The 24,201-nt window shown below is 42.8% G+C and overlaps 1 protein-coding gene and 1 long non-coding RNA gene across 7 annotated transcripts; one reads left to right on the forward strand and one right to left on the reverse strand.

The window, feature by feature from the left end:
* Window positions 1-90: 90 nt before the first annotated feature.
* DNAL1 (dynein axonemal light chain 1) lies at window positions 91-24,124 on the reverse strand. Of its 6 annotated transcripts, none has more exons than XM_030483061.1 (10): window positions 23,535-24,124; window positions 20,540-20,742; window positions 19,528-19,710; window positions 13,904-13,942; window positions 11,686-11,795; window positions 10,962-11,017; window positions 8,098-8,153; window positions 6,741-6,867; window positions 6,193-6,333; window positions 91-4,303 (listed from the first exon to the last, which is right to left on the reverse strand). In XM_030483061.1, exons 1-10 carry the CDS (start codon window positions 24,067-24,069, stop codon window positions 4,257-4,259), a joined length of 1,497 nt encoding a protein of 498 aa, XP_030338921.1. In that variant the 5' UTR covers window positions 24,070-24,124; the 3' UTR covers window positions 91-4,256. The 6 variants fall into 6 exon arrangements, with proteins under 6 accessions (XP_030338921.1, XP_030338919.1, XP_030338923.1 ...); XM_030483059.1 differs by having other exon boundaries at window positions 6,193-6,336; XM_030483063.1 differs by lacking the exon at window positions 19,528-19,710.
* Window positions 16,800-22,556, forward strand: LOC115606706. The gene is made up of 2 exons (XR_003990974.1): window positions 16,800-17,941; window positions 22,282-22,556. It is a non-coding gene; the product is annotated as an uncharacterized LOC115606706 (long non-coding RNA).
* Window positions 24,125-24,201: the final 77 nt, after the last annotated feature.

The raw sequence follows: 24,201 nt of genomic DNA on the forward strand, positions 1-24,201 counted from the left end.
CATTACTGAGACCAACTGCTAGGGAGCAGGGGTAGAAAGGCTTTTTCCTTATATTGGAGATTTGAAATTAGGTTTCAGTGACACCGCCTCTTGAAGGCCAAAGTTTCTATTACAGAAGTTTATTAATCAGTTAACCTCCTCTTGTCCAGGTTTAATGGAACTGATAGTATGTTGCTGTTAACAAAACTTAAATTCAAAGTCAATTAGTAATCTTGTACTGAAGAAAGTCTAGCCATTTATTTAACTTATTTGGATTTTTCCCTATATAGCAGTAGTACACTTTTCTCTTAGGACCTAAGAACAAAGCCTGACAAACGGTGTCTCAGAAGATGGAAAAATACTTATGTCTCAGATGACAACAATCACAATATATCAGCATTTTAAAAGTCTTAAGTTATTTTCTATTCTAAAATATAGAGGCAATAGGAACAGCATTTACATACTCTCATACTATAAATACATTGCTCCCTGAGCAGCTAGGAAAGTTTAATGAGAACAAACTTCAATTTCGGAATGCTCTCCGCAAGCTGAACTATTTCATTACACAACAGCCAAACAGGTTTGTATAAAATAACGTTATATTATTTTTAAACAAGTTTCACAGAATAACATTTATAAACATAGGCCTATATAATTTAAAAACAGCAAGTTTAACAGCTTGGTCATGCTACAAAATTACTATATACAAAAGACAGCCCAAGGGGGATGTTAGAAGTGCTCTCTTGCTTGAAGGGTTTTTTACTCTACTTCTAGTATAACCTGAGTCATCTGCTGGTTCTCAGGTCTCTTCTCATACTTCCCCAGCAGCTCTCAATATAATCACTGCATATGTCAACTCTTCGAAGAGGTCAGTGTGCTAACAAACAGGTAAAAAACCCTAGCTAATTCCTATCACTAATTTAATTTTAGGATATTTCTGTAAGGAATAAAGTGGATGCTCATCCTCCATAATGTCACTGGGAAAAGCAGAATTCCACATGGCTTGCAAATTTTACATGGGTGCTCTTCTCATCCATGAAGACTAATGTGCTTACTATCTCACTGGATGTGGTGTGATGGGGAAGAGCAGAGAGTGATACAGAAAGAGAAGCCTTTCACCATTTTACTCCGCCGCTCCCCACTGGTGTGCGGGCTGAGCTTCGTGTTAGCTTATACATGACGTGGTGTAGCACCATCAATATCCGAATCAGCTGCTTTAATTCTGCCACCTCTGTATGTCTTCCACCACATCCAGTGCATAATTTTAAAGTGCAAATTTTAAAATTTAGGAAAACTTTACTTATTTTGGAGGAGAAAAAGTTTGGGGGTGGGGGGTAGGTGATTTTTTTTTTCTTGAGAGTAATTGTGATTCATCAGGTAAAGCAACATTAAGCTGAACCTTCCACCCAGCTTTGAACTGAAGCACCTCCTGGGAACTAAGAGCTACAGTTTATTCTTTGTTACTGTATGTTTCATTGAGATTGACATAAAGTTCCTATCAGAAGGGGGTTAAATTTATGCTAATTTCTCACAACACGAAGGGTGAAACGGGAGGGAAATCTTGAATTGCAAGTGTTCCTTTACTGCTATTACAGTTGTGCTGAGACTGGATGCTCTATTCCTTCAATAGTGATTTTTTTTTGGTGGTATTTATAATGCAGACCCCAAGAATGATCTAGAGAATTTGTGCTGTTCAATCTGTGAAAAGAGCTGGTGCCAACACACCCCACTCCACTGCTAACTGCAGCGGTTTGTTGCCTTATTCCCATAGGTAGCACCTGTATTGGTCACTTCCAAGAGCCAGGAATGGCTCTTACCCTCGTGTCCTGCCAATGGAGCTGTTTTTTGTTCCAATTGCCACCACACTGTCAGAACACTCGGTTTCTATTCTGCTCTCAGAATGCCCCAAAATAGCCAAAATGTAGAGCATCTGCTGTATCTAACACTACCTTCAGAAATGTACAGACTTAGGCTGTGTTTAGGTATTACAAAATCAACCAGCAGGATTACTAGGCATTAGACTGTGTGCTCATCCCTTCCTTTCTCTAACCTAGCCATGAGTACCACACCTGCAGATGCTGTTCTAGGAGCCACCAGCTACAGAGATTCAAATACTTTTCTTTGTAGCCAAGCCCTAGGACAAGAGCATTGCATGGTCTATCCCGAAAATGTCTCCAAACACACAGACAAATACGGCATTTCCATTTGTTGGTAGTACTCAGAAGTCAAGTTTTACTCCACTCAAGCTCCGGCTCACATTAACCACGCTTTAATTACAGCTGTCAAGGGCACAGGTCAATCCCTGTTGCTCCACCACAGCAGATGGGGTCAGCAGGGGCTGAGCGTGCCCCAGGCTCTGCACTGCCAAAGCATCTGCTTTGCCAGAAGCAGTTGGGTGCAAGTGAACTGAACAACTTAGTTTTTAGGAGATGCCAATATGAAATGGCTGTTGACTGTGCACCGTCCCTCCCATCGTGCTTCAGTGGGGCCTTTACTAATGATCTAGGAGAATAATTCTAGAAGAAACTACATAGGAATATGAAGTGGTCTGCAAGATAAATCAAGTGAGCAAGTTAACCAAGAAACTGCTTTCTGGCCAAGCAAAGAGCTGCCTAGAAAGAGTTTGTGGTAGGTGAAGAATGCCATTGCACTCCTGACCTTATTTTAAGTAATGGGCATTAATCAAACTCGAGCCTTATCAGCAATTGCTAATTAAAGTTGGAATGCTTCAGAATTCCTCTAAAGTCATAGAATAACTACATATTGATAAACTGTCTTGTAACCTTCTACTTCACACTGTTCACTTAGAAACTTTTTAGAGAGAAGATGTCTCCTACTACAATTATACCTGGAGCTTGAGATCAGTACCACTGTGCCTGGGCCAGTTCTACCTTCCTATCGCTGACCATGACTTCCAAGATTTCAACCCCTACCACACCTTCACCAACAAAATAATTCAGAGTGGTGTTCTGTCTCCATCCCCTCTGTGCCTGGGCTGGAACCAACAGGTATGCTTGTCACCACTTTTAAGTGAAATGAAAAACCATGGTACCATGAGTTACAATAAAAGCTTGTAAAAAACCCCAAAACAAGCTGCAGAAAAATCTATTCAGGTGACCTGATCTATTCTGTAAAGAAATAAAAACCTACTAGTGGCATCCAACAGTGCAATCAGGTATGTCTTTATCATTTGTTTAATGCTTCTCACTAAAACTAGTTACCTGCCATATAAGGGGCTTTACTATGGTTACCCTGCAATATAGCACCTTTAGTACATCTTCAATACTTTTTTTCTCCAATGCCCACTTTCCATCTCACCTCACCTCCCCACGACCTACATACACTTTCTCTCACTGCTTACATCTGTGCTTTCATAACAAATGAGTATCCCAAACCCAAAATTTTCTGTTCTCAAGCCCAGGTCTTTTGTTCACTGTTTCTGTATCAGCCTACTTAGTAATAGGAAGATTCGGGAGCTGAGAAGGATTATGTCCACCAGTGACCCAAGCGAAACCTAGGAACCAGCTGCAGGCTAATAGGCCACATATTCCAATCTAAAGTTCTTAGTAAGCGACAAAACAAAAAAAGCTAGCAAATATTTTAGTCTCACTGAAACTATGCAAAGAATTCCCATTGCCTCTTTAAAATAAATAAATATTTCAGTTATACATGGCCTCCTAAGCAATGCAGTTGAGTTCCAATGCCAGAAGCCTAGTGCAGATCTTAAGGCCAGTAACAAGCCTATGCACTGTTCTTGTGCATAGGTCCACAACTGCAGGGCCTGTTTGGCGTAACAGTGAAGGGGATGAAAGGGTAAACTCACATATTTAAAATACTGAGGGATTCCCATGGCAAAAGTAAACACAACAAAGCCTGTAACGTGCCTCTAAACCACAACACTGTTCTTTTGGCCTTGGTACTTCCAATGATAATGTTGGCCAGCTGCACCTAACAAGCTAAAATGGTTCTATTGTAACAACAAGCATCACTTATCAGGGATTAAAAATAGCTATGTGTTAGTTTAGGTAAAGATCTCCTGCTAGCCAAACAGCAGATGAACTCAGCTCCACTGGTCTCTACAGAAGGTGTCAAAAACTTGACAAAACTGGTGTGCCCAAATTTTGGTAACTAACTCTTTGGGTGAGAAACCGTGGAGATAAACTGGTCTTTTAAAAATTGCCCAAAGATTTTCTTCAAAACAAACATTTCATATAAAAAGTTCTATGTGCTGAGCTATCTGGAGTTACTTTAATTAAATACCCAACAAGAAAGTGTCATCAGTTTGCTCCTTCTTCTTCTTCTTCTCCTTTAATAAGTAGGACACCTAAGAGGGAAAAGAAAATTTGTGAACATTTACAGATAGATTATGCAAAACAAGATACAGTTAATACTGATATGCCTGAAAGCTTATCCGGACTGTTGGAAAGAATGAGTGGCAGAAAGAGGACGTGAACTTCTGCATACCTGAACTGCTCTTAGTGAGAAAAGCCTTCACCTGATGAGGTCTCCTGTTGGATGTTTTTCCAACTCTTCTCAGGTAACAGGGAATAAGAAAGGTGCTAAAGCAGCACCTGCACAGATCAGCCTAACTTGGTGTCTGGGAGATGCACCATGTTGGTTCAACTGCTATCAACCAACTAGCACATCCCCCTTCTGTTGCTGGGCTCCTACTTTGTGCTGCTATTTCCACAACATACGTGACCAAGTTTTAGTATGGGATACCTCCTCACTGACACTGGACTAGGATGTCCAGACCACAGAATACAATTATATTCATGTGGATCCAAGAAGCAATATGGTCACATCTCTAGGGATAGCTTGGACATCGTGGAATAAAGCTGTGTTGCACAGTAGTGTTATAGTCTATATCCACCCCTTGGGTACTTAAAAAATCTAACAGGAACTAACAGAAGAGATGCCTTCCTGTTGAAAGAGACCTTCAATGCTTATTTTTGTCCAGAACATCTTCAACCATTTCAGTACGTTGAGGTCCTTGTATTAGTCATCTCACATATAGTACATAGGCATAGCAGGATCCTGGAACAGTGTAATAGCAAGAACCTTATGGCCAGCTGCAGCATTTCTGACATCTCTTTCGCTCAACATTCTAGTTTTTGAGGTTTCCATTCTTAAATGTCATCCTCTCTTTCTACGTTGCACAGGAAATGTACCTGCCTAATTTAGAGCTGTCCATCGCTCCAGGCTGCAGGAATGCTTAAGGAACTAAGGGTCTAACCTTCCACTAAGAAGGTTACTCTTTGCACATACAGATATTTGCCCTATTCTATTGTTTCAGAATGTTTCCTACTACAACAGCAGACTACTGCAGGCCATCCTTCACAGCAAAACACTTTTCTCACCAACCTTCCACTTCCTAACACTTCTTATTACTTCAGTTGATCTGACTTCCATTTCCCAGCTATTGCTCCCTGTAATGAAGCTGTCCTCTTGTCACCATCCCTACACTTGTACATTCCCTGCTGCTCTAACTTTGTGTTAGTGTTACCAGTCCTGCTGTCCCCTTTGCTGCTCTAGTAAACAGGGGATAACAGTGAAGCATTAACAAACATCTCCATTAACAGAAATTAACATACTTAAAAACTGATTTTAAAATCATCTCACTTTTAGTCACTAATCAGGATGTGCTTTAATATATTTTTGTATCAGTGACTTAAAAAGGAGGGCTCACAAATTGAGGTTTTTCTGCAGTGACAAGGGGGATACTCGGGCACTGAGGAAACCTGCATGAAGTTTTGAAAACCTGCCCCTGCACCAGGAGCAGAACAGAGCGCACCCCTGTCCATCCCCATTCCCCCCGTCACACTTTTTTGTTGGGAAAACTAAATCAAATTTGATAGGAAAACTCTAACTCAATTTGGCAGATAAAGGTCTTGTGAACTTACTTAATGCTAAATCTTTCAGTTCCCTGTTAGTTATATGCTAAAACTATTTGACTGGATGACTTCAAGAGAAAAGCCCAACTGCAGGCTGCAAGACCACTTGGACTTAACACTCCAAAATCCATTCAACACTCTCAGAAGATCCTGCAGCAAGGATGTGAATAACAACTTCCAATTAATTCCAAAGAGAGGAAGGAGGAATATTAATTACATGGGCACACAGATGAATTTCCGAGGTTACGATTCATTGCCCTGTGGTTGTCTTTAGATGAAGCTATTAACTCACACCAATTGCCTCATGCCCCAAACTCACCATCCAGCTTTTTCAGCTTGGGTACCCGTTTGGTTGCTTCTTCAATCCAACTGCTTTGATCAGAGGAGTATTTCTCTTGTAGTGGATTGCCTACAAACACCAGATCCTCTAGTAATGGCAGCTCTGCCAGTCTCGCAAACTCTGCTGCAACCACAAAGGTGAAAATACCAACCAGATTGTGGAACATGGAAAGTACCTCTGCACCACACAGTCCTTTCAAGCTCAGTGCAAACATAAATAATGTGATACAACAGGAGAGAGACTGCTTGGGCTTGAACTGGTATGAGGTTAAAGAACAGGTTTGCCTTTTAAAAGAAGTCCAAGAAAGATGATTCAAAGAACAGACTTCATTGGGCATAGAAGTGAAATTCAATATGCTAACTATTTTTACTCTCTTGCATGAGTGGATATTTAGGGATTCTGTGAATGTCTGCAGGCTTATCAGAGAGACAAAGCCCTGTAACACACAGAACTACTCTTTACTTGGTGACTTAACTCCTGCATTCACCATCCTACATGAGAAGTTACAGAACAGATGTGTGGCTTACCCCAGTCTTTCACCAAATTATTTGACATATAAAGAACCTTCAGCTTCTTCATTACACGGATACCCCTCAGTTTTTCAATGAAGTTGTATGAGATCCACAGCTCCTCTAAGGTCTCTCCAACTGCCTCCTGGAAAATGACAGGACTGTTCAGGTAAGTGGAAGAATATTTTCCTTATTCTTCAGATTCTCTCTTCAGTGCCCTCCTACAGGTCACCACATGTGAGAAAATACTAAGGTATACTGGTCCTTGTTTCCTTTTAAGGAGGTCCCTAATTATGCACAACAAATACTCATGGGAATTAAGAGCAAAGGATCTGAAATATATTTAGGAGGACAGAAATCACAATATTAGAATAAGACAAGGAACAGCTGCCTGGAGTAGCTGTTCTTAAGGCATAGGGGCAGAGGAGGCAAATTTGGCTGCTTGGGCACTGCAAGTATACATGAAGTGAATGCCATTCAACAACTGCTTTAGAAGGGGTTTTATACAACATGAGTGATTCATTTCAGGTGCATGCATGTTTGTACCTGTTGGCCACAAGTTGCTTTCATAATTCTCTCAAAAGAGAGGTTTTTTTTAAAGCAGCCATTACACATTGACTCTGCATTTCACACTTAAGAGATATGGCATCTCTGAAGGTGGGAATAGCTTTGGAGAGAAACATTCTGCGGGAGAAACATACAGTATCTCTTGAGTAAGTAAATAATTTCTATATTCATTAAAAAAAAGTTGATTTAAAAAAAAAAAGTTCTTCTGCCCTTAATTCAGTTGTAACAAAAATGATCCAATATTTTCCTCAACAATTTTTTCCCTACCTGGTAGACTTAGTCCTCCCACCGTCTTTTTCCCAAAAGCCATATTGCTCCGGGTGCCAGTTAACATAAAAAGGACTCTCGTCCAGTGTGTGTGCATAGGACTGCCAACACTTGTAGTAAAGCAGCATAGCCTGAGTATCTTCAGGCAGAGAATTCCTCCTGCAAAAAGTCTGCAGGAATTACTCTCATGTAAAGCCAGTGGATTCAGAGGGCTTTACAGATAAAAAGCAGTTTTCCAATAAAAGTTGGGCTCATCTTTATCAGAGACAATGAAATCTCTCTTTCCAAAATCCTTTCATGTAGCAAATTAGCCCTGAAGAATCTCCAAACATTGGGAATGTTTGAACAAAAAAAGGAGAAAGACCATCTGAAAATTCAGAAGCAATGGTATAAAAGGGTGAACAGATCATAGAAAAGGAGAAAATAAATGGTTAAGCAACAATGTAAATTCAGCAAAGACATCTTTGAACATAGGGGAGTTATCCCACATTCTAGACAGCACTCTGTTGTTAGTGAAGAATTGATACTAAGAAACGCATACCAATCCATTCAAGTTCTTTATGTTATTTCTTCCCAAAGACAGAATCCTCAAATTTTCTGTAATAGATAAAAGAAAGGGTTTTGTTAATAAATGTGGGGGTATTTTTAAATATAAGAAGATGCTGGAAGTCAGGTAAAATGCCATATTTTACTTACAAACAAACTGCACTCTGACCAGCTTGTCTTAAGAAAGAATGACATAACAGAAACAAAACCTCCTGACCTACACAGATCATCAGGAGCAGATGCAGTGAACAGCTCAGAAACATGCTCATGAATACAAAGCTGTTCATGTGTAGGTTACTTTGTTGAAATTCAGTCCAGATAAATACTAAATAAAATTATTATTTCACCTTGCACCCGAACTGTAACTGCTAACTCGTTAGTTTTGATGCTACGCAGTTCATACTCCTTTTTCTCCAGGCAAAAGTTGTTCTGATCTTATTTTAAGGCAGCAGATTCGATTTCTATAATGGAGGCAGCATATAAAGCTACTTTCAAGAAGTCTGATTAGAGGCTTTTCAACTTGTTCTAGCACCCAGACAAAACTCCTTTCCAAGTGAGCTGCTCCTGCTGGGGTTTAGTGTAATACTAGTGTAACTCAAAGCTATCACAAAATAGCAGTCTTTTTGTGTAACTCATGCTCATTTTTCTCACAAGCTTTCTTGCAGCTGTAAATAAGCAAACTGAGTTGCAGCATGCAGCTGGGTTAACTCTGGATCTATACCTTTCATTAATGTTTTAACACTTCTTTGTAACTGCATTAAGGATGAAATACTTAATAATCTTGTTTTGCTCTTGTATGCATAATGATTGAAAATGCATGGTACAATGACTCATGACAAGGCTGATGGAAGTCTCAGCTAAGTAGCACCATTTAGTCCATACAGCACATGTAGTGGCTACAGACTGCTACGGATAGAGATTCCAGGCTGATCTAGAATAGACAGTTGTATGTTCTGTCTTGAGAAATGCAGGGATAAAACCCCACCTGATAAAACCACACCTGGCAAATATTCGAAAACAGGAAGATTAGTTGTCATTAAAAAGTTGATATACAATAAGAATTCTTTTTGGTTTGAAATACAACAGCTTAATACATGACCATGCTCAAAAAATGAAGAATCATAATCAGTAAGTCTACTTTAATCAGTTAGCCTACTTTAGCTAATATTCTCCAGAATATCCCTAAGGATCTCCATCCACAGGTGCTGGGAGATGACCTTTTGTTCTAGCTAGCTATTCTCTCTGTAGTTCACATTTATAAACTATAAGTTTGCACTAGCTTCTGAAATTTGTAAGAAATGAAAGGACCCTTACAAATACAAAACTGAAAGCTTGCTTAAAAAGCCATGCCTTAAAATTGTTTCTAACTACTATCACTGGTTTTTATTACTCTTGTTCTGAGATATTTTATATTTTAAAGGAAGAAAGATCTCCCTCATGGAACATTTACACTCTCTAAAACACAGAACTAACACTTATTGCTGTCATCTGAAACATTATTATTCACATGTATGGATACAGGGGTGTGATCATTTGTGCAGATGCCGGAGAGGGACTCTTCATCAGGGACTGTAGCAATAGGACAAGGGGCAATGGGTTTAAACTTAAACAGGGGAAGTTCAGGTTAGATATAAGGAAGAAGTTCTTTACTGCGGGGATGGTGAGGCACGGGAACAGGTTGCCCAAAGTGGTGGTAAATGCTCCATCGCTGGCAGTGTTCAAGGCCAGGCTGGACAGAGCCTTGGGCAACATGGTCTAGCGTGAAGCGTCCCTGCCCATGGCATAGGGTTGGAACTAAATGATCTTAAGGTCCTTTCCAACCCAGCCCATTCTATGATTCTTTGATTATCTACTCAACATAAGTACAATATCAGGTATATAACAGCAATAGTAATCTTTTCTGCCTGAAAAGAGTGTAGATGCTTAAAGATTTCTCAGCTTCCTCTCTGCAATAAGCAAAAGCAATTATGCAGTAACTAGTGGCTTGTTTTTCATGGCTATGACTGCTGTTTTCTCTCTCTTTCACAGAAGCCAACAGAGACAGCGAGTTCCTCATATTCTATACCTTTAAGAGACAGACCATGTGGTTCTAGTTTGTTTGACTCAGTAAGCCAACAAGTTTCAAGGTTTCATAGACAGCTGCCCAAGAAATAAAAGTTCAGTTCCACTTCTAGACAGATGGCACACCCCTTTCAAGTATGAATAAAATCAAACTAAGTATATCTGATCCTCTACAAAGTGCAATAACGTTTTTCCATCCAAGCTGACCACACTGCAACCTCAATCCAACCAACACCACAATTACAGAGCTGTTGAACTGCAGACCACCTCCATAATGAGCACGGAAATTGGGCATCACATCACTCTAGAATTGATATGGTGTTGAGTATCACAACTAGCCCCACTATAGGGTACAAAAGTGCTTTCTGAATGGATTTTGTTGTCTGAACTTTATAAAGTATTTAATCTAGAAAGTTACCAACCTAGGTTGTAAATAGGAAATTTGTTCTTTGCTGTATTCTCTGAGGTGTGAAATCCATCCTTTTTTAATGGCTAATTAGAAATGTTATCTTTTTTTCTGATTCTTAACTCTGTGAATCTGTTGGGTTCTCCCCCAGTAATTTCACGTGCACAGTGAGACAACTGCCAAGGCTAGTGCAGGGATATACACTTTTACACACCTTTACTGCATTCTCCAGTGAGATTGGTAATTTTAAAGGTCACTTGTCATTTTCTAAGAGGAAGGAACAAAATAGGAGAAGAATAGGTATAAAACTGGACACATATAACAAATCATGGTATATGTCCTATCCAAGCAATTAGAAAACAAACATAACTGATCACTGGCTTGTCACTTACTTAGGTTGCTCAGGTTGGCGATTCTTTCAATGCAGTTTGTAGACAGCGATAGTTTCCTTTAAAAGCAAGAATAATCAATTCACAATATACAAGGGATCACTGTATCAGAAGAGTTCCATGTCCAAACACCACTGCATTAGAAATAATTGTCTATTCTTCTCTCATTAGATGGTGAACTAACTAGATGTCTAAACAGATTCAAAATATTCTCAAACCATCAAGACTTCTGCAACTTTATTTCCAAGCTTCTGAGAAAGTACTTACTTACAGGACATACTGGATTATCTGTGTGCCTAACCTTATCAAATGCATGGCTGTGTATTTCTGAACTGGGTCTAATCTCTTTTTGGAAGTCCTGCTGAAGTCTCCTTTCTTTCTGCATAAATTTTGGAATGGATCATCAATGTGCCAGTTAGCTGACAGACTCTGAACATGGACCTATAATTATATGTTGATCAACAGTATGTAATTCTTCTGGAGACAAATATCAATACAGAATCTACCTTAACTTCTTCTCAGTTAAGTGACAGGGATCTCTGAATTAAAAACAGGAACTGTATGTGGAAAGAGCAGCTCAGCTGAGAAAAAAAGGAGGCAGCTGCTGCTTTGAAGGCCTCACTTAAATATAGTAAATACGTATTTGCACAGTGGACATCAGAAAAAATGGAAAATTAATATAAAGAAGAGAATATTTGGTTTCCAATTTGCATTTAAATGATCTTACTCGCAGTTAACAAGCGTGGAGAGAGATTCATCCATCTTCTCTACAGGAGGAATCTGACCATACAGCTTCACCTCCTTTGCCTCTGAAGCCTTCTGGCCATGTTTTTCTTCCTAAAGAAGAGAGAAGGTAAAGAAGAGGCTCAGTGCTACATACAATTACTAAAAATTACCATACTAAAAACTTACTGTGAAAGTAATTACTATAGAAGTAATTCTAATATGGTACTAAAAGACATTATTGGAAAGAGAAAGCATTTTGAATACTGTTTATCAAGATTCCTGCTGGTGTAGCATGAAAAGGAGAAGGCAGCTTCTTTTCAAGATATTAAAAGAACTTACACACTACACATGCCTTTTTTGAAAGCTGTGTTACACTGGAGCAATTTAATTAAGGGGTCCTAAGCTGGAAAGAAATGGAGAATAGATGAAGTCTAAAATTTGGAATGATGGCACTTCCATGGAGACTGACACACACGAACCTCGGTGAGGGGCAATCTGTAGCACAAACAGATTCTTATAAGCTTTGACAGAAAAATCACCCAGAAAACTCAGACCTCAGACCTAGGTCACAGCACAAACTGAACACAGGGGAGTGCGTTTTGGGGGAGAACCTCAACAGATTCACAGAGGAGTTAAGAATCAGAAATAAATAATATATTTCTACTTAGCCATTAAAAAGGAGTGGATTTCACACTTTAGAGAATACAGCAAAAGACAAATTTCCTATTTACAACCTAGGTTAATAACTTTCCAGATTGAATACTTTAGAAAGTTCAGAGCTTCGGAAAGAAACAGCCATCACTTCAGCATTTGGGTTTATTAAAAAATATAGTCTATGAAATCTTTTAAAATTCTGAAGCAATGGTAATTATTGACTCAACACTTGGAACAAGTATCTCCCGAGGTAGTGCCACCAGTTTTGACAGCTGCCCTGACAGCACAAAGGGAGTGTTTTGTCCATTCACTCAGTGTTCAGTGGGAGGACTGGAGGTCCATTAACAAAGGAGAAATCTACCCGCGCTTTCAAAACAAGGGCTCTTGTTTTCTCCCCCACTTCTATGCAGCTACTGAAAAGCCAAAGCTGAGCTCCAGCCTGGTTTATATGGCTACTTTGCAATGAAATGCATTGCATCCCAGAAGTCTTTAAGAATCCTAAAGCACAAGAGCAGGTTTTAATAACATTATGTTCTCTCTTATGCACCCAAAATACTTCAGGCAACTTAATGTAATAAAAAAAAGGAAATTAGCATGTTGGCTTGGGCATTAACATGTATTCCAGTTTCTATCCAAATCTAGTGTGATAATATTTTTACTGAAAATTAACCATTTAGCGAATAAGCATGTGAGCTATTTTGCTACAATATGGTGGATGTGTTCAAACTAAGTCACTTTATAAATGTGAAACTTCCATTTTCTTTTCTAAGAACAACACTGTATCTATTTGCATTTATACTCAGTTTATACCAACAAATAATTCTTTTTTTCCCTTACAAACATGAAAGGGAGAGAGCTCCCAACACACTGTGGCCAGCAGTGAGCACTTGCAGGAGGAAACTTCATCCCGACTGCCACGTGCTTCTGGAAGAAAGGTCAGCTGAACAACCACAAAAAGCCCCAGAGAAACCACAGATAGAACAGACATTTCTTTAAGAACATATTTGCTAAGTTAAAGTTGCTTTGATTTAAAGTTAAAGTTGCTTTGACTAATGTCACCCTGACTGTAGGGCATAGGTAAACCCTTATGCCAAAGGGAAGAAAAACATCCGGAATGCAACACATCACCAGATCCAATTTTTCACATGGACTCAGAGAGGAAGTTTTAGACCCACCCCCAGTAACATGATCAGAAAAGCAAATTCAGCACCTCATGCCTAACATTAACGGAAGCTCACTGACACACGCCTGTTATCTCTAAGAGACATGTGACATAGGAGCAAATGGAAAATAAATCTTTACTAGGAAACATGGAGTTGAGAGGGCAGAAAAAGTGAGGGGGGAAAAGCAAATTTTTAATACTGAGTTCACACGTCTAGTAATGTTAATGTCTGCAAGTCGTTGCATTCTAGTTCTTATGAGGAGAGCAGGTGTGAAGTTTGTGGGATATACTGACATAACTGGAAAACCCCTGAAATACTGAGGGTACTAAACAATGAGCTGAATAGTCAAAGCCCATGCCACAGAGTACTGCAAAGCAGCTCGATACTGTGCCTACTACTTACCCATTTGGCTAGAGCTTCTCTGATGGTTGTTGCTTTTGCCTGAAAATGAAAGAAAGAAAAAGTAAATGAATATTCACTGCAATTTTTCAGTTGCCTTGTTCACTACCTCCTCTCCCTTCTCTCTCCCCATCCTGCTTGTCTGCCCCCTCCCACCATTTTCCTTTATTATCTTCCTCCAGCTGGAACTCCTCAGTGCCCCACAATTTTATTTTCCAGAGTACTTGGTAGCATTTTCAGAAGCAACCAATTGGTTTCACGCAAGGACATTATCTTCCTGATCTCACTCTTTGCCCCACCTGGAGCACGGGTTTGGGATGCTGCTTGTTAGCTTTGATGGTGAAATTCAATTCAATTCAATGACATAAGAAGTTATTGCACTGAAAAATGTGGTTTAATGCTCTTAAACCCCCACACTTTCTATTACTGTGCATTAGCAACTTCCTGTCTGAAAGCAAAGCTGTGAGTAAACAGAATGATACAGCCTCTTAAGATTCACTGAGGAAAACAAGGTACCTCTTGCCAAAAATCAAGAGCGATCTGGATTGTTTATATTTGTTCTTCTTCAATCATTTTATGTTGAGTCACATTCATGTGATGTGAAAACATGTATTACTCAGTACACAGCTGCTGTATAAGGCTTTTTAAGGATTGACCCACTGACCAACTTTCTGTTGTCACTATCTCCAACTCTTCTACCTCACACCAGTCGCATCAAAACCACATAGTGATACCCAAAACAGTAGTATATCAAGAAACTCTGATAGATCCTAAACATTAAACACATTCCAAGATGTCTTTTGGATTCAAAAGGTTTCAGAGACCAACCGCTCACAAAAACTCTTTTCTACAAAACCAGGACTCCTCTAGTTTGGGCATCTCTATTGCTCTTAAGTATGGCACTACCATATGTGGTTAGGAGCAGCCTTTCAGGTCATCAGAGATCAAAGAAACAACTGTAAGAGTTAAAACCAACAAACTAACTTCCACCCAAAATCTTACAGGCAATCACCTCGGCCACAGAGCTTTAGTGCTGGTCACTCAGCTCTAGACCACTGGGAGCTCTGGACCCAATGATAAGAGACAACAGCTGAGGCAGCTGTGCACAAAGAATGGCTACAGCCACTCAACACCCAGCAACAGCCCAAGACCCAGCAGTACCAGGGAGTCTGAGCACACATCTCAAATACCAACATAACCTTCATTTAGGCAGACATCACTGAGCATCCCCAGATGTTGTAGTTGCTCCCACCCACTGATGTGTATCTGTTTTAATCCTGCCTGCACTGTGCAACAGCTCTAGGTCCCGCTGTAGATGACTTGGCAAAGTTGTGCCATGGCAGTATCTCCACGGTGCCCACTGCAGATACACACCTGTGTGACCTCCGATCACGTCCCTTGTTCCCGCTCCAACAGCCCCATGAAACCTGATTGACAGGTACCTGTGTGCCAGCAAAACCAGCCTGCTTCCAGTGAATCGGGGTTTTTTTGGACAAGAACATCACAGCATTTTCCAACCGTTACTCCCTTTGGGTATGTGATCCTGGTCACTCACACTGAAGACAGACCAGTGCCCGCTTCTGTTTCAAACTGATGCCTAAAACCAGACTGGACTTTGTAGCTAATGTGAGTACAAGGAGCAGCTTCTTCCCTGACCTCTGCTGCCTTGTCTCTCCCGTTGGTGGAAATATGAAAATCAGCACCGTGGGTTATGTGGAGAACATGTATCAGGGGGTTTATTTGCTTTGAAGCGCACTTAAAATGTCTGTAGATAAATCATAGCACCTTCTGTCAAGGGAGGTTATTTACGGGAAACCTCCCTCCGAGAAGCCTATTTTCAGGGTTCCTCTACCTGCATATCGAACGATCTCCTACAGGTATTTACACTAAAGTGACGTTACGCGGTTTTCGTACCACAGCATCCCAGACTCCCCGCTACTTCGATCTCTCCCTGAAATCCCCCATTTCCATGCCCGGTACCAGCGCGCTACTCCCGCCCCAGCCACCGCCCCGAGCGCGGGGTGCCTCCCGGCCAGCTTCTGCCGTACCCGAGCAGCAGCACCCGACATCCCCTCTGCGGAGCCGGGGAGGGCTCTGCCCCGCGCTGCCGCTCGGGCAGCACCGGGACGGCGGCACCGCCACAGCCCACCGCGAGGGCTGCGCAGGGGCAGCGCTGAGGGGACGCCGCTCCCGCCCCGGCCCCTTCCGCGTCCCGCGCCGGGGGAGCGGCACCGCTGCCACCCCGCCCGCCGGAGCAGGCCCCGGCCCGGCCGCCCCCGCCCGCGCGGCACCGACGGGACCCACCATCGCCGTTGCTACCGTTACCGCGCCGGTTGCTATGGCGCGGCCGCCTCCCGCGCATGCGCAGCGCCGCCGACACGGCGAGGCGGGAGGGGCGAGCGCGGAGGCAACCGCACCTGGCGACCATAGAGCTGCGCGGCCACACAGAGCGTCCCATCCCGGAAGTCGCGTAGAGGGGCGGCTCGCGGTGCATTGCGGGACGTGTCGGAGGGCCATAGCGGGGGCGGTGGTGCTCCCGCGGGCGCCCCCTGACGGACGCACCTCCCGCCCTCGGCGTACCCGGTAGGCGCCTCCGGTAACACGGGCGCCCGTGGCCAGCGGCCTGCTAGACCCCGTCCTGGGCCCACGGGCACCCCAGGACCCCAGCTCGTCCTGGCATCCCAGCGACGGCCTCCGAGAAAGGCGGCAGGAGCTCCGCCGGGTGAGGAATGCAACACAACATAAGTAACGTGGCTGTGGCGGGCACCGGGCACTTGGTTCAGCATATACATTACCTATGGAGTGTCTGTGTTGTAGCTTTGGTCTCCAAGCAGCACTGCAAATATACAAAATACTAGTGGAAAAGTTTTTCTACAGACCCTGTTGTGGCTTACTTTGTCCAGGAGTGCCCTGACCCGTTCACAAAGGGATCTTCACAGTAAAATTAGATCTCTTTTATTTTTCCTCCTTTGTTTAAAAAAAATAGCATTCAGCTTTCAAAACAAATGAACTGTTCAGAAACAAAAATATAACATCAAATTCTTGCTTTTTAATAAAGGGTTTTACTTCTCTTTCAACTTGCGTATATCTGACAACATCTAACACTGAATTACTTTAAAGGCTTGTGCTTTAGAAACAAAGTCCAAAGACTTTCAAGCTACCTGTTTTTTGGCTTATTTACAACTTAACATTTTCTTCCCGAACCTCCAGCTCACAATTGTTCATGGCAATGGATATGCTGAGGTAGGACTGCAGTGTGGGGTCACGGGTGGGTAACAAAACAGGGTTGGGGGACGTGCTGCTCTACCACAGCAACACCGTTCTAACTACTGAAGATGCACCTGATGAAGCAGACCCAACAAACAGAAACCATTGGGCAACCCTTTCCTCTATGGCTGCAGCTTGAATAAAAGGCAGGGTACTAACCACGGGTGACACCAACACGCATGTCACAGCAGACTGTCGTTCTGGACGTCCAGGGCTGCCAGTTTTACTGGAGGTTCAAGCACCAGACAGGACTCTGCTAACGCCTCTTCAGCCAGTGAGGGAGTTTGGAGAGACTAGGCATGAAGACATTTTGTGTGGAGTGAGCAGGATGGAGCTTCTCTTGTAAGTAGCGGATGGATAAATTGTTCAATTGGCAGTGATGGTGTCTGGAGAACATGTGACTTCAATCAAACGATAAGGAGTAATAAGAGTTGCAGAAAGTTAATGAGACCTGAGCAGCAGCATAATGACAGTTAACTGGAGAGAAAAGATCCCTGAGAGCAAAGCAGAACTGAGTACCACAGACGAAGGTTTTGTATCTTCCTGGATTCCTATAAATCCCTTTCTTTTTGGATTTACACTTGACTAAGTAGTCATTTGGTTATTTCACATTTCAAAGCTTTCTCAGATGAAGGTTTTGTATCTTCCTCTCAAACTGGTCTGATAAAATGACCTTGGAAGGAGAAACTGTACTGACAGAGGCCCTCCTTAAACAGGCCTTCAGCGCTGGCACCACTCCAGCGAGCCCCTTGTGAGAGATCAACTCATTTGGGAGTAAGTTGTTTCTTTCTGCCTAAACGGGGGGAAAAATCAGGCACTAGCCAAAAATTGATTAAAAAACCCCACCCACAACAATCTCAGGCAGCCATGGAAAAGATATCCTGGGTTTGTTTGGGGTTTTTTTGGGGGGGGTAGGGGGTTGGGATGGTGGGGGCAGAGGAGTGTGTTGGTTTGTGGTTTTAAGTATTATAAGTTAATCATTGCCATAAAGTGACAGCTTTTTACAGTCAGTCTTAAATCTATTAACTAGGTTTTCTGTCTCTCAACTCCAGTTCCTTCCTAAGAACAGTTGTCAGCATCCATTGACATCGTTACTAATGAGTTTCACAAGTAATTAATCCCTAACTTAATGACAAGTGTTATTAGTTTGAAACAAGCAATGAAGAGAGATTTAAGACCCGCACGCAGCGTAACTGCATTTAACCATGCTTTAACCTATCCAACAGCATTTGAATACTGAGCGTCAAATGCCAATCCAAGCCATAAGAGGAAGAGATGGTTACATCCCTAATTCAAGACAGTGCTAATGCTGCCATTCTCCCTGGATGACAAGAGAAGTTCTCTTCATTCTCCCACATTACAGTTTTTGTTGGAAACAGACAGTGTCACCAGAAGACCACTACCTGAGGTCAAGGCATATAAGCCTCCTTACAAATAGATATCCCCAGCTTCATGTATACAGGCAACATTTCCAAAGTGTATATGGCTGTAATCTGAGAGTTCTGGGCTGAGGTAACTTAAGATCAAAAGCCAGAATCATTCATCATTTTGATGGCAAAGTTTATCATTCGTTGCCATCATTTCCAAGGTCTGATCCAGTCTGTCACTGCTGAGAGTGCAGGCTAGCTGTTAAATTCTGAGTCATAAATACTGCAAGCAAAAAAGTACCTACTACTCTCTTCAGATACTTGTTTCTTGACATCATGACCAATTCAGGCTGTCCAATTTGTACTACAGTGCAGTCAATTTATCATTGTTTAACTTCACCTCTGTGTACCCAGTTAAAATAAGTTAGGCTAGTCCAAAGAAATCCCTTTCTTTTTGGATTTATACTTGTAGCTAAGTAGTCATTTGGTTATTTCACATTTCAAAGCTTTTCTCAGTCAGTCCCTCCAATTCACCAGTCATTTTGTCGGCTCAAGCTCAGTCCTCAGCAGTTCTGCAACAGCTTGCAGGTAGTTAAGTGTTCATCCCAAATGCAAGTGCAGAAACTCCTGAATCTTTCCCCAGGAGTCTTCCTGTGCATGGGCATGTGCTTTGCTCTCTCCACCCCCCAGAACAGGCACGCCCAGAACACGATCCATAGCTACCTGACAAAATGGAGTAGAAGGAGGATCAATTCGGTGACCAGCTCCTGGGTAACTCAAGAGTTCAAAGTTTTCTTTCCCATGCTGGCGCAGACGCCCGATTGCCAGCTCAGCATATAAGGAGCTCTTCCACATACGATCATCTTCCCCTACCACTAAGAGAAAGTGACCTTCTGCTTTTTCAATGGGGATCGTGCAAGGAGAATTGGCAGGATTTGTTGGGTCATCCAGAGCTTCAAAAATGTCAAATACACCAGTGTCAGAAACACTGACCTTATTCATATCAAAACGCAGGCCAGGCAGAGTCATCTCACCATAATGAAGGTCTGCAACTGTGTTTGAACTACAGCCGGAGATACAGACCGCAGCCACTACTTCAGGCAGGAAGGTGATCATGGAGAGTGCTAATTCTGCCCCTTTCCCAGTCCCAATCACTCCAACTCCCGGTCCCTTCACCTTCAGATAAGACAGGGGGTGGGGAAGAGGGGAACAAAGGAATAAAGGAAGTATGCATTATGATGGGATTAGCCATTAAATGCCTTTGGAGTTGTTATTAAAAAAATAAAAAAATTTTAGGTTAATTATTGATGGGACCTGTTGGAAAGCTACAGCCTGAACCCTGGCTCCTCTCTCTGTTTAGTGTCTTATTTTTCAGAGACAACAAGAGCTGGCAAACCCCATAAAACAACACAGGCGGGCACAAGAAGTACCATCATTTGGACCTCATCCAGTCCTGCCTGCTTTTTTTGATGCTATTTTCTCTTTTTCCCAAAACAGGTAGCAGGAAAATCAAGCACAGTCTATTGCTATACATGTCGCAGGCAAAAGTAACCTCACAAATGACATTTGAAGGATTAGATAAGTGATTTTTAGTCTTGTCCTTTTCTAGCCCAGAAAGTAAACCTGAAAGCAACACCCCAAGCCATCAAATCCATTCCTTTGCTATTGAACAGCTTTGTATCATCCTCTCTTAAAACAATTGCTTTCATTTAAAAAAAATAAAAATTAAATAATCTTTATCACCACTGCTCCTGTTTAGACACTATTCCAGCACTTCACTGTTCTAATGATCAGAAATCTTCTAGTTTCCAGCATGAATTTATTTCCAGCTCATGCTGGAAGAAGTCACTCTCCAGTCATATGCGTATCCACCTATGCAGGACCTACACTTTTTCCATTATTTGGCCTAAACCTTCCCAGAAGAAACTGATATTCCAAAAAAAATCGCTGCCACCACTTGGGCACGAATCCTCCCTTGTCCTGAGAGATGTCTCATTACACTCACCTTGGGGTGACGCTGTAGGAATCTAGCTGCTTCCTCAAAGTACTCAAGTTGGAATTCTTTCATGACCTTAGGCAGATCTTCAAAGTCAAAATATGGCAGAGAAAGAGCAGCAAAGCCACGGGTAGCCAGGAGACTGGATCTAAATTCAATCAAACCTCCTTCATCCCCATACATGTCGATCACTCCTGGAAAGGGGCCATCCCCTATATTAAAAACAAGGGGTATAGAGGACAAGTTATCAAACAAGACACTAAAAACTATCTAGTGAAGACTGAACAACAAAATATGTATGGCTTAAGAAATTTTCTGTTAATACTCATTACTTTTCCATTTGCACAGCAGAGATTAGAGAACCAGTGCTGTATCCCACTTCAGCTATTTCAAACTAAGAATAGGTCCTTACTTTCCTGTAAAAAATACATGAACAGTTAAACTTGGGGTTTTTTTAAATGCGGTTCTCAGTGGTCTTAACCTCCCTCCCTCAGAACAATCAGGCCCTGAATCATCTATTTTCCCCACAAAGAAGTCATACCTTAATTAGAAAAGTGCAAGCTCACTACTAATAAGGCAAGAGCACTGAGCCCTGGAAGCATATCCTACAAAACTTACACAAACTCTGGAATAAAGTGCATTGAGCAAAGCACAGGAAAGAGACACCTGTTGCCTGATGAAAACAACTGGGCTTAACAGCTCTATCTCAGCATCAGCACTGTAACATTTGAACTGCTACTGCAGATGTGAAGAGAGAGTAAAACTGAGAGCTGTATGGGTATGGTTATGTGCGCATGACTGATATACAGATGAACATGTGTAGACATGTGTACAATCAGTCCCACAAACCTACAGAAACAATCAGAGCCACAACTTGAAACGAGCATGGTTTTGCAGCCAACATCGTGTTGTGATATACTGTATGCCATGCCAGCAGATCTTGAGTTAAAAGGCTAAAGATACTACAATCTCTTCGAACTATGAAAAACCTCTGGCCACCAGATGTCACCACTGATGTGCACGGATCCAGCTCGCTACAATTACATTGGCTGAAAAAGTACCTGCTTGTGTGAGAATGCATTAACTCTGGCATTGACTATATGCAACAAAGGCAAGACCTCTGGCTTTCCAAGGTGCTTAAGAAAAGGAAGTTTTGGACAAAACACACTAGATGGTGGAAACCTCCTAACTTAAAGCATGAGGAAGTCAGAGAAGGACTGAAACATGCTTTTGGGCTCTTTTTCTTTCAGTTCCGTAATTTGCCATAGAAGTTCAATATTCTACTTGAGAAAATATGCCTGGATAAATTTATCATAATGCCATGATCAGCAGTAACCTTTAGTTAACAACAGTCAGCCTAGATGGCTAGGAAAAAAAAGTGTGCATTCATTTATCATCCCTACCTGGAAAGCTTTCTAGCAAGCATGTGATCGGAACACAGTCAAGCATGAATGTGTTTCTCTCTCATGAAGACAACCTTTAACTTACACAAGGATCTTGGACTGCCTTCCTGAGTGCATGCCCAAGTATAGTTTCTGCATAGCTCACTAAAAAGCAGGATAAAATGGGCTAGTCAACTTTACTATTGCTTAAAAACAAAGAAAACCCTTCTGTAACTCTTATTCCTGATTTGAGAAACCTATTTCATATCAAAAATACAGCATAAGCCCACTCATGTAATCTCACTTTTACTAAAATCAGTTCACATTTAACATTGCTATCTGAGTAATATTAACATTTTCCCATTCCAGGAGGAAAGAAAGGTGTGGTAGCAATGCTGTAACTGGATCCTCCACCAAGTACGCCAGTATCATTTAAGCAATGATTCCAGATTTTGCCACACTACTGCAACACTACACTTTCTGAAGGGAAAAATGCAGTTCCGTCTTGCAGATGTCTGCATTCCCACTGAGGTCAGCAGAAATCCAGCTCATCTTCTAAGGAAGGATATATCAAAACCACCACGTCTCAGTGATGGAAAGCCCAGCATGCTGATTAAACATTTGATCCAAAATTCAAAGTTCAATCTCTGTTGTTCCCTTTTCTTTTTTCTTCAGTGGACTTTGGATCCTTATCTAAATGGATAAAAAGATTATTGGTTTGGAGATCATTCCCTAATACCTAAATCCCTAATAACTGTAGCGATATTTACAGGATTTGCTTAAGCAAGCTGCTACAAATTAGAGGCAATAGGGAGGCAGTTCTAGTAGCATGACACTCAGGGAAAGACAAGAAGTTTAAATCATGGCTCACATGTACACATACCATCATCAGTGTAAAGTTTCATTTTCCAGCAGCACTACCTGGATATGAGGTGTGATATCCATCAGAATATCACACCTCATAAAGCACAACCATCCCACAAGCAGAACGGGTAGAGCTTTCTCATAAATCTATTTTGCCTTTATACCACAGTACAACTGAAGTAGCTCAACTATTAACTTAGCTTTGGCTCTGGTGTAACAGAGGAGGAATACCTGTATTTTCTATAATCAATTCCACTGCTCTGCTTACTGGCATGTGTTTCACATGGAAGAAAAATGCATTTTCAATTTGATCATGCTCAGGGTAAAATCCTTGGGAGATTTAGCACAGGCTCACACAATGAAGCGTATTAGCTCTCAGTGTTACAGATTCTGGCAAGTCCAGAGCAAACACCAAAACTACTGAAAAATCATAGACCAAGAGCAGCGACATGTTAACCTCACAACTCCATTTTCATTTAGCTTCTGTCCTGTCCGTGCCTGCCCTGCCCAGTGCTGCCGGCTAAGACCAGGCAGTGTGGCCATGCACAAGCCAGGCCACGTCCCGAGAAGCCTTTGGGAGCGTCTCCGTAAGATTTCAAGGCAAAAAAACCCCTGTGTGCAAGGTGGCGTTCAGCTCTCTTATGGAATATGGATTTCCCGGGTGATACTCTTTGCATGTGTTTCTTTTAAAGACTTTCCTTGCTCTGCGCAGACACGGCGCGGGCCCGCAGGACGAAGGTCTCCGGCCGGGCACTCACCCGACGGCAGGAAGAGGGAGCCTCTTACGCCTCCCTCCTTCAGCCGGATCCTCCGCACGCCGGGGGCCGTGAACCACCTCTCCACCTGGGCCTTGGCCACCACGGGCCCGGGGAAGGCGCCGGGCTGGCTGTGGCCCTGGTGCACCAGCATCTCCACCTTCATCGGGGTGCCGGTGCTGCGGGGAACGAGCCGCTGGTACGGCCTCTCCATGCCGGCGGGGGCGAGGCTCCAGAAGAGCCCCATGGGCTCCACGCCGGTGTAGTCCCCGCCGTGCGAGGCGTCCATGCCCAGGTGCAGCTCGCCGCGGCCGTCCGCCCGGTAATGCGCGCACGACTGGAAGAGGCATCCGCGCTCATCCGCTGCCACAGCCCGCAGGGTTACCGGCTGCCCCGGGCCCAGCCCCACCACCCGCGTCTCCACCCGCTCGTCCGCCAGCGCGGCGGCGGGGGACACGGCCACGCTTACGGCCGGTCGCCGCGGAGCGCGGAACAGGGCCCGCGCCGGGGCCGACGCGACGGCGACCGCTCTCCACATGATGGCGGCTGGTAGGCGGCAGCCCTGCGCCAACGGCAGTAACGGTAGCGCGGCCGCCGCCCCGTCCAGGCGGCCTCAATCGATAGCAGAGCCCCCGGGACCGGGCGGCGCGCTGCTGCCGGGGCGGGAGAG

The sequence above is a fragment of the Strigops habroptila genome, chromosome 4, assembly GCF_004027225.2.
Source record: "Strigops habroptila isolate Jane chromosome 4, bStrHab1.2.pri, whole genome shotgun sequence".
Taxonomy (NCBI): domain Eukaryota; kingdom Metazoa; phylum Chordata; class Aves; order Psittaciformes; family Psittacidae; genus Strigops; species Strigops habroptila.